Source organism: Phyllostomus hastatus, unplaced genomic scaffold, assembly GCF_019186645.2.
Source record: "Phyllostomus hastatus isolate PE091 unplaced genomic scaffold, TTU_PhHast_1.1 phas_scaffold_39, whole genome shotgun sequence".
Lineage (NCBI taxonomy): Eukaryota > Metazoa > Chordata > Mammalia > Chiroptera > Phyllostomidae > Phyllostomus > Phyllostomus hastatus.
The window spans coordinates 22,525,332-22,536,199 of record NW_025334028.1 but is presented as its reverse complement, the minus strand read 5'-3'; the positions used below and the strand labels follow the sequence as shown (position 1 = coordinate 22,536,199).

The 10,868-nt window shown below is 38.0% G+C and overlaps 1 protein-coding gene across 1 annotated transcript in view; it reads right to left on the bottom strand.

Annotated features, from left to right (window-relative positions):
- Positions 1-2,132: 2,132 nt before the first annotated feature.
- LOC123806823 (microsomal triglyceride transfer protein) overlaps positions 2,133-10,868 on the bottom strand; it is a 45,122-nt gene continuing 36,386 nt past the window's right edge. The window contains exons 16-18 of the mRNA XM_045820197.1: positions 8,279-8,403; positions 4,847-5,017; positions 2,133-3,413 (exon numbers count right to left, since the gene is read on the bottom strand). Coding sequence (XP_045676153.1) covers positions 3,242-3,413; positions 4,847-5,017; positions 8,279-8,403 — 468 coding nt within the window. The 3' untranslated portion in view covers positions 2,133-3,241. The remainder of the gene's footprint in view (positions 3,414-4,846; positions 5,018-8,278; positions 8,404-10,868) is intronic.

Sequence of the window (10,868 nt, the reverse complement as noted above, 5' to 3'; positions counted from 1 at the left end):
CCAAAAGACAAGCAGCACTATGAGTTATGCATAGGAGACAAAATAGTGACCATAAGAGGGGGGAAAGATGAGATAGCAGAAGGGCACAGGCCTGGGAAAATCCAGGGAAGGATGGTTGGGGGAGGGCAGAAGCACGAGCCCAAGACAAGCCAAGAAAGAGAGTGGGGAGTGGGAAAGAAAGCCTGCTCTTTCCCAAACCCAAGGAGACACGAAGCTCAGCAAGGATCTCCAGCCTGCCCACTTTTTGACTCTCCTGGGGTCTACTGTCACTTTTTGCTCTAATAAATCTTGCCACCATTGCTTAGAATCCTCCTATGAGGGTGTCCCTGAAATTTTTTTCCCTTAACACCACTGAAGAACCTGGTTCCTCCGACAACAGAGTGAGACAACTTATATTTGAATTCTAGTTTGACCACTTTCTAGTTGAGAAAATGTCTTCTGTGGGGTAAGTTAAATGTCTTCTGTTCCCCAGTTTCTCTGTAATTGTCTTGTCCCATTTGGTCACGACTAGCCACATAGGACTACTGAGCAGTTGAAATGTGACAAATCCCAACTACTATATGTAGTATACACTAAATGTGTATCCCATTTAAAGACCTGATGCTCTCCCACCAAATGAAATATTTCATTAATAAATTTATATTAATTACATGTTGATATAATATAACTACTAAAAATATATTGTTAAAGTTCATTTTACTTGTTTCTCTTTTTATCTTTTAATGCGGCTGCTAGAAATTTAAAATTACTAATATGGTTCACATTAAATTCCTATTGGACAGTGCTCATCTATAACACAAAAATAATAATGCTATCTGTTAAATATCATTGTCATGAGAACTATATGATTTAATATGTATAAAATCCTTTAAAATACCTGGCCCATAATAAACACTAAATAAGTGTAGTTTTACAGATAGTGTTAAAGATGGTCAGGTTGAGAAAGCAGGGAGCAACTTGTCATGGGCAGTACCCACTGAGAGAGAGAGAGACAGAGGCAGTAGCACTTCAGAGAAGAGAAGCAGCCAGGCTACAGCCTTAAGGTTGGCAGAAGCTGAGTGGGCAGAGGACCCCCATGAAAAGGTTGAGCCGTTTGCAGGCAGTTACTGTGCAGAGAACACAGCCACGTGGCCACTGCTGTTTGAAACAATGAAGTGGTCAGAACTAGAGAACTGCAAGTGAGGCTCACAGCTATACTTCTGGCTCCCACATGTCATTTCAAAATGTGGACTATCCCTCCATTCTCGTTAAAATTCTGTCTCACTTATCTAGAGAGGAGTTAATGTTTGTTCTATGCCTCAGGTTTCTTGTTTCTTTGGAACATGGTAGTTGCTAAGTACTATGCATTATGCAAATGAGTGGTGGTGCTCCACTCAGCCAAGAAGAAAGGCAGTTGGGAAATAGTATGACACTAATGTCCGGGGCACCACAGTCACCATTCTTAAGTGAATTATGATGTCACATTTCACAGAAGCAGCTGTGTCATGTTAAAATCACATGGTTGAGGTTTCTTAGACCATGACATCTTCGGCTAGTGCCCTAGATCAACTTGCTTTGTCTACAGCATAAGTATCTTCACAGATACTTCCTCCAAGGCCAAAACCACCACCAAGAACACAACACCCCTCCTTCAGTTTTTTAAGATTTTATTTATTTTTAGACAGAGGGGAAGGGAAGGAGAAAGAGAGGGAGACAAACATCAGTGTGTGGTTGCCTCTTGGATGCCCCCAACTGGGGACCTGGCCTGCAACCCAGGCATGTGCCCTGACTGGGTGGGAGTCAAACTGGCAACCCTTTGGTTCTCAGGCCCGTGCTCACTCCACTGAGCCACACCACCCAGGGTGCCCTTCAGTTTTTGATTTCTTTCTTTCCTCACAGTAACATACCAGTAAAGGTGCCAGTCCAGAGTTGTATGAAAACTGGGCTTAAACCTTGTTCTCAGCTTTTCAGGTCCTTAAGAGGTTCTGACTGCTATTATTTTCAGTGTCTCTTCTTCCCAAGGGATCGAACCTCCTATTGGAGTCTCTGGCCTGTACTATAGGACTGCAAAGGCTACTTGTGCATGTGTCTGGGCCCAGAAATTGTCAAGAACAGAGAAATATGGTGTTTGAAGTAACAGAAGACAAAAGGAATCAATAGGATTTCCACATGTTTATTTCATCACACATCATTTTAAATTTACTGCCAATGACAGGCTGGATAAACTCCTGTGCATGTGCGTTTAGTGGACAAATGAATGTTTGTTATTTGTGTTGGGTTTATTACTAGAAACAAATGTTTCATTAATATGTGTTTCATTAATAAATATTTTAGAATATTTAACATGCCTCTTTTTATTTGTACAAATACAAATCATTTCTTGATTTCATAGTTTAGAAGTCCAAATCCATCAGTTTCTCAAAGCAGTATTAAACTCTATCTGCCATTCTCACTTTTGTATAGATTGTAGTCAAACAGACTGGAAATTTTACCACATAAACAACTGAATGAAAGGTAAAATGATGACTATATGAAGATGTCCCTTATAAAGGATAGTATACCACATTGCAGTCTCAAAGAGAAACAGCACAAAAAAATCAAATGGAGTTTCTGAATTTAATATTTCTAATTCTTAGCCACTAAGTCCAATGTTTTTGTGGGGTGGAAGGCAGAGGACTGATTACATGGTCAGCAGAAAGACGAGAAGGTGTTTTAGCGCTGTGTGTCTTCTACCTCAACGCTCAGTGAAAGAACAGAACAGACAAACATTAATTCATGAAGCTGGCTGGAAAAGTATTTAACAAGTCTTGTCCCTACTGTTTCTCCCTGACACCCCCCACCCCTTCAAAAAAAAAGGTCTGTTTTTTCCTGAGTGGGAATATGTTTGGTAGAAACAATCCATGTTTAAGATTCTAACAAGTGCTACATACACACTGAAAGTTATTGAAACAAAACTGGGTTCTTCTAAGTGTGTGTGGTTTTTTGAAAAAATAAACAATAGTTTCTTTTTAGGGAAGAACTATTCTCACTATGTCAACTTGGATTTGCTAGAAGTATCACATATTTTGGCTCAAAATTGACACTGTGGTTAGTATACTGAATAGGCCCAAATTTGATCATTTGAAGATTTTTATAGCTCTTTACAAAATCTTAAATACAGGTAAATATGTAAACACTGTGCTCTCAGAAAGCAAGTACTCAGGCATGTCACATCGGATCCCTCCTGAGGAGGTGAATTCACATGAAACATCACTGATCAGTTCTAAAACCAACCGCTGGAAGTACTCTCAGGTTGAGGGGGAAACACCACTTTGCACATCTCAGAGTTCTCTTGGTGGAGAGGGAATTCAGATCCTACTATGAGCCTTTCTTTCCTTTTCCGCAAGACGTACCCTCTGCCTGTGGACAGCCTTTCATACTTTGTCTCAAATTGCCTGCATAACAACAACAACAACAAAATTACACACATATTACAGTCACTTCACGCCTGTCAGAGCCAAGCTATTAGTGTACACTTTCAGCTTCTGTTTCAAAGCAATTTGAGAAAGGATCTGACTGCCAAAGGCTACCTACCAGCTTCCATTCCCGTGAATGGGGTAATTTTTTTCCTTCCCTGTTCTTTTTATACAAACAGATACACTTCCAGTGCTTGGACTATAGGGGTCTGCCATACATTTTTCTGGAGTGAAGAACTGAATCCCAGTCAACTTGTTGGAGATGCTGTTAAGCTTTGCAACCCTTGCTATGTCTCCCATCCCTAATTCCAGGAGCCCCACCTTGGGCTCACTCCCTGTTTGAGTACATAGCAAGTTCAACTGGTTATAAGACTAGCGTGCTGACAGGGAAACATTCCTGAAGCTGTGGCCAGGTGAAATGTGCCTGGATTGGTGGTTGCTGCATTTTGGCCATTGGAAGGTTGATTTTTTTAATGCATTAGTGGAAATTTATTCTACACATAAGTTATATAAATTAGCAACAGTTTAATGTTCTGATTATAATCTACTATATTTTATTCTGTAAAAATATAACCAACTCATATTTACACTTATATTATTTATGCATTTTATATGGATCTTGAAATAGTAATATAAGGAAGGTGCTCAACTCTAGCCTACTTATCAAAGGAGATGATGTAAAATATGGCTTGCTGTTTTAAGCATATAAATTGCTTTTATGGTTAATAGTGTGTGTCAAGGAAACCTCTACAACTCACAGTGTTACCTTGACCAAAAGCATTCTAATTCCACATGAGAGGGTATTGCTATAAATATGGTTACAAGATTCAAAAGACACAGTATAAATGAAAAACTCTAGAGAGGAAGAAGTGTTGGAAATCTAATGGACAATTTTATATGTGGTTTTTGAGACAATAAGGATTCTGCTGAGAACATTTTTAAAAATTCAAAATCCCAAACTCTCAAGTTTTAGCCAAAACTTAAAGTCAAGAAACTGTTGTATGGATTACCTAAAAACTGTGAGCCATGATAAGTGACTAGACATTTTGCTTTGAACCTTCTGTCTAGCAGACAGCTGTGAAGGTAGATGTTAGTAAATATGCACCCAATATTTTTGGTGAAACTACATGGCAACACTTGTGGTAAATCAGATCCCTTTGTTTCCTTGATAAATTATTTCTGGATAGAATATGATATCTCCTGAATCAAATGAACTAGTTATTATAGTTTCTTGATATCCTAGGAAGTGAGTCAATCTTCAGCCTTATCAACATTTCTGTTATTAAAGATATTTCATTTCACTGGATTTTTACCATTTTCTTTTAATTTCTGAAACTGAATGCTCAAAGCTGGGTGCAAACTCCTGGTGGCCGGGGCACGGACCTGGCACCTGGCACGAGCGCTGTTCTTACCGGAATGGAGCTGCAGCCTTGTCCATCTGCAGGCAAACTAAGAATGGGTACTGAGAAAACTGCACTGTGGAGATGAACTCCAGGCTGCCTTCCGTTTCCGCACTGATTTCCAGGCCGGCTTTCACAAAAGAGGAGTCCACAGTGATGTCACCAGATATCACCACAGCCAACCTAGAGATTTGGTGGGGGCGGGGGGTGAGGTGTGGAAGAAATGCTATTAATATCACATTTAACTGAGCGGGACTAACCAGCTTACTTCACAAGATCTGAACTCATGATGCTGATGACTTATGAAGAACCATTTAAAGGACTAATATGTGACCCAAAAATGTGCTTAGAATTCAGTTGGTAACCAGGGCCTGGCTAATCCTAGAGGTTGGGCAATGAAGGTTGCCCATCCCCTGAACCCTCCCCCAGCTTTCAATTCTAGATGTGGGAAAGAAATGTGTATCAGGTTGTACTGTTTGGGATGGACATACCAAGGACCAAAACAAAAATGTGCTTGGAACCTGGTCTTCTCGGAAAGTCGGAAGTACCTGAGTCACCTTAAAAGGAAGCCTAAACTCGGCAATAAGGCAGCTGAGTTTATAACAATTTTCTTGCTTTCTTGGTTTCTCTGTTGGCTTCTATGTGGCTATTTCAATTCCATTTTACTACTTTCTTCAAAGGGTTTCTAGAGCTATATGTCTATTTGGAAAAGTACTGTGTCACAAAGAACCATTCCTGTAGTGGAGCATGCACAGTGGGTGCCCTGGGAGTGACAGATGTGCTAGGTTCTGCAAAAACTGCCCAGAGGCCTAGGTAGACAGATTGGATTGTCTAGGGAGGGTGGCTTGCATGAAAGTGAAGAGGGTAAACAATCTCAGTAGAATGCTTACCTCTAGGTATACTCTAATTTAATTGTAGACTTTCAATGATATTGTGGGAAGTTACTCCCAGAATTAAATTAGGGTGGTATGTCCATGCTTTTGTGATTGAGGAACTCATTTTTGCTGTGCACCTTAAAGCACAATGGCTGCCTCTGTTGTAGTGGAAAAGCAGGTCAGAGGTGCATCGTTTAAATCCCCGAGTACCTTGCTGTACCTTCCAATATCTTACACTCTACAAAGTCTTAAGAGGAATTTTTTTAATGAGCAAATGAAAAATTGAAGATAGATTGGCTACAATGTGGATACTGATATATTCTTAGGGATATGGTATCCTTTCTAAAAATCCAGATATTTTGTTGTTGTGATCATTGATTTCTTTCTGCAAAAAATTCAATTCAGTGTAATTTGGGGAATCCTCTACCTAGAAAATACTTCAGAAAGAGGAAACAGATGACTGATTCAATGACAAGTGCTAAATTATGCTTCAGGTCCCTCTGACAGTCTACTCTATTTCTCATTGTTTAGTTCCTTTCAGTAACACCACGGGCCACAAATGTGCCCCTTTTAATTGTCCTCAATTCCTTCACCCATAGTAGAAAATAAACTTGAAGAAATTAATTTTATCACTCTTATTTCACTTATGCCTCATCATATTTCAAATATCCAAAAATGTAAAAATCAATTGCATTTCAATTTCCTTTTCTTCAATGTTATAACAAACAAAGAATAGTTCTTTTGATTATCACACTGGTTCAGAGACATGATGTTATGTCCAAAATAAAACATTTTCATTTATTCTGACAGGTAGATTAGAAAAACTAAAGGAGCTGAGAACATTTTGTTTAGAAAAATGAATGCTAACAAAAAAACTTAAGGACCAAATGTTTAATACTTTGATTCTACATAAAAGTGACTATTTAAAAATTTTTATTCACTAAAGACAGCAAAAAGATTTCCTGAAGACAAGAAAGATTTCAAATCGCAAATAGAGGGATAAGCTAAAAGTTTGCTTCAGAGTAAAATTTTTTAAGAACATTGTCAGTTATTAAAATGGAATGTCAAGAGAGGATGAACTTGTCATCCATTGGGTGTACTGTCTACAGATGTCTTTAAAAGCAAGAAGGTTCTCAGCTGAGCTATATTAGGTACCGATCTGTTCATAAGAGGCTATGGAAAAAAATGACTTCCCATGGTTATTTCTTACTCTGTAATTTAATGATTATATTTAATGATCTAATGATTATTTACATTTAACCTATGATTTAATGGTTACAATTAGAAAGTGTAGATTTTGATAGATGAATGGGACTACACCAAACTAAAAAGGTTTTGCACAGAAAATAAAACCATCAACAAAATGAAAAAACAACCCACTGAATAAGAAAACATATTCACCAATGATACATCTGATAAATTTTTAAAGAGCTTATATAACTCAAAATTTATAAAGAACTATACAACTCAACACCAAAAAAATCAAATTAAAAAATGGGCAAAGAATCTGAATAGATAATTTTAAAGAGGACATACAGATGGCCAATAGGCATATGAAAGTATGCTCAACATCACTAATCATTAGAGAAATACAAATTAAAACTGTAATGAGATATCACCTCACACCTGTCAGAATGGTTATCATCAATAAATTAACAATAAATGCTTGTGAGGATGTAGAGAAAAAGGAACCCTAGTGCACTATTGATGAGAATGCAGATTAGTGCAACCACTGTGGAAAGCAGTATGGAGTTACCTCAAAAAAATGAAAAATGGAACTGCTTTATGACTCAGTGACTCCACTTCTTGGATTTTATCTGAAGAGACCCAAAACACTAATTCAAAAGAATATATGCACTCCTATGTTCATTGCAGTGTTATTTGCCATAGCCAACATTTAGAAGCAGCCCAAGTGTCCATCAGTAGATAAATGGATTTAAAAGCTGTGGTACATTTACCCAATGGAATACTACTTGCCCATAAACTAGAAGGAAATTTTACTCTTTGTGACAGCATGGATGGACCTGGAGAACACTATGTTAAGTGAAATAAGCCAGTCAGAGAAAGACAAATGCCATTTCATTTCACTCATATGCAGAATCTAATGAACAAAGTAAGCTGACAAAATCGAAAAAGACTCATAGATACAGAGAACAGACAGGCAGCTGTAGAGGGGAGGGAGGGTTGGAGACTGGGTGAAAAAGATGAAGGGATTAAGCAAAGAAAAAAAAAACACTCATAGACACAGAAAATAGTGTGGTGATCACCAGAGGAAAAAAAGGGTCTGGGGAGGTAAAAGAGGGTATAGACGGGATAAATGGTGATGGAAGGAGACTTGACTTCGGGTGGTGAACACACAGTACAATATACAGATGATGTATTATAGAATCGTATACTTGAAACCTATATAATTTTATTAACCAATATCACCCCCAGTAAATTCAATAAAAATAAAAAATAAAAATAAGAAAATGCAAAGTATAGATTTTGAAAAATCAGAAGGTTAAACAATTCCAAAATAACACTAATTTTTGCAGTTCTTTGCATAAAGCATTATACATATGCTTACCGATTATTCACTCGTGTTTTTGACTCACGATACCACAGACTAAACTCCATTGCACCCGAAATATCAATGGCTAGAGCACCCTGAACTTCTATATTGGCCTTCAATCCAGATTGCAATTGAAGCTCCTAGAGCAAAATATATAATGATAACAAAATTACAATTCAGCCAACCCCTTTCCACAGACACATTTAACCTCCTGCTGTAGATAATACTACTTGTGTTATGTTAGTGTTGGGGACTTTCTCTAAGTTTGGAAACACATCCTAATTCTGATCACCAGAAGTAGATTGTTGCTTTGCTAAATTATGTCAATTAAATACTGGTACTAGAAAAGTAAAGGGACAATTAAGAAGGGTGTTTTCTTTTAATCACTGCCTTGCTTTGGGATGGGAAATAGTTTTCAAAGGGTGGTCCCTGAAAAATAAGATCAGCATCCAGGAAACTTGTGAGACATGCAAGTCCCACACCTACTAAACTAGAAACTCTGAGAGTGGGACCCAGCAATTTGTGTTGTAATAAGTCCTCACGTGATTCTGATGCACTCGAATTTGGGAACCACCATTTTAGGGAAAATGAAGGCATCTCCATCAGTAATCCAGCAGTGGCTTTGAGTTAGGGGCAAGGGGTTGGGCTAGATGACCTCTTAAAGTCCTTTAGCACTCTTCTAATTAGTTATATGCTGTGTCAAATATGGACAACAGCATCCTGCTAGCAAATGAAAAGCATGATAAAAACTGCCAATGCAATATAAAAATTACAGAAATTGCCTAGATTAAGCTAGGAAAGGAAGGCAAGCCAATTAAACCAAACCCTGTTGTCTGACATTTGGAATGACATCAAATTAACATGTGGAGTCCAACACGAACTCAACAGCAGATTCCAGAGGGACAGCACTCATTTGCAAACATAGTTCCTTCCAAGCAGTGTTATAATAGTCTGAAATTCGTTTTTTTTTGTTTCTGTTTACCAGCATTTTGCCCTTAGTCTTGCAGTTTCTATGTATCTCTGGTGATATTGGCTGAAACTTCTTCAACTGGGTTAGAATCAGATTGTCTGGAGACAGTGTTGCTAATGATAATTGTTTAGGAGTAAAGCCTCAAAATCCTTAGTTTTGATATTGCTTCAAAGATCTTAGGTTCACAACAACTGACAGCATGACCAACTTTATGTAACTGCCCTACTCAGATCAAAAAGCTGTGTTTTCAACAACTATAAATGACATAGTTTTGCTTTCTAAAAAAGATTCTGTTGATCTTCTTGAGTTATCTCAACTTTCCAAAAACTGTGGCAGGAAATTTCAGTGAATGGACTTGGTTTACAACCAGGTGCACTAAAAATGTCTGATTATGACATGAAGTTACTTCAGTCAGATAGACACTTGGATGAAAAAATGAAATTTTCAACATGGAGCTAAAGACATTAATCTAAACAAACACAAATTACCCTGATAAAACCACAATAATCATGTTCAAAGTTGAACTTTTGCTTATAAATGGCAGAACCAAAACATCAGAGTTCTGCACTTGCACTGTTATTATGATTGTTCCTAAATGAGTCCTACTATGTGCCCTGACTCAGAAATACTTTGTTCTTTGTGTTTTCTTCTTTGCTCCCAATTTGAAAAACTATGATTGTGCTAACCTACCCCACCCAGCAGAGGTCTGTGATGTGGGATTTGGCTTTCCTACTGACCATACATTAGTGGATGTCAAAACATACTAAGTGCCATGGGAAAGAACATTTCCTAGCAATTAGACAATGTGCCTTTTGTGGGGAGAGAGTATTTCCTTGCATTGTTGGCTTTGAAGAGTGCCCTGGCTTTTGGAGATTCCATTTCCTTCATGTAAAGAGATCATGTGTAGTGACAGAGGAATTTTCTTGGACCCCCATAGAAGGACAGACCACTCTTTACATCATGAAAGGGACTGAACCACATAATGCAGTTGTTCTAATTTTTGAGGGGTATAAAATAAGTGGAATTAACAGTTTAAGCACCAACTGTGTCCTAAAAGCTCTACATTTGACAACTCATGTAATTCCCATACTATTCTCCCATGGTAGGCATTATATCTGAAAACTGAAAAGAAAAGTCAGGCTTGGAGATTACATGTGGAGCCAGAATGAGCACCCAGACTATTTTTAGTTGGGGAGACTATTCCACTTTCACCCATGCATATCACAAAATCATGACTGTCTTTTGTCTCCTGATGTGCAAGGAAGCGTGTTTCAAGGAATACTGAAAAAAGGTAGAGCATAATCTATGTCCTTGTTTCACCCAAACTGCATATTTATTTAAATTTTTGCCTATGAACTAGATGAACAAGATACTGTAGCTTTGTGTGTGTAGCCAATGTGACCTCTTTGATCTTTTAATTTTGGTCTTAAAGGTGTTTCTTACAGGTCAAACAGTGATAGTTTTACAACTTATTCCACTCCTCTCATTCAGGAAAATATGTTCTTTGCTGACTAAAGAGGATTCCCTTCTTAAGCTGACTTTATCAGACATCCTTCTCTGAAGAGTAACCCAATGAGCTGAAAACAGAGCATGTACAGAGTAATTCCATCTGCCCTGGGCTGTGACAGGCCACCC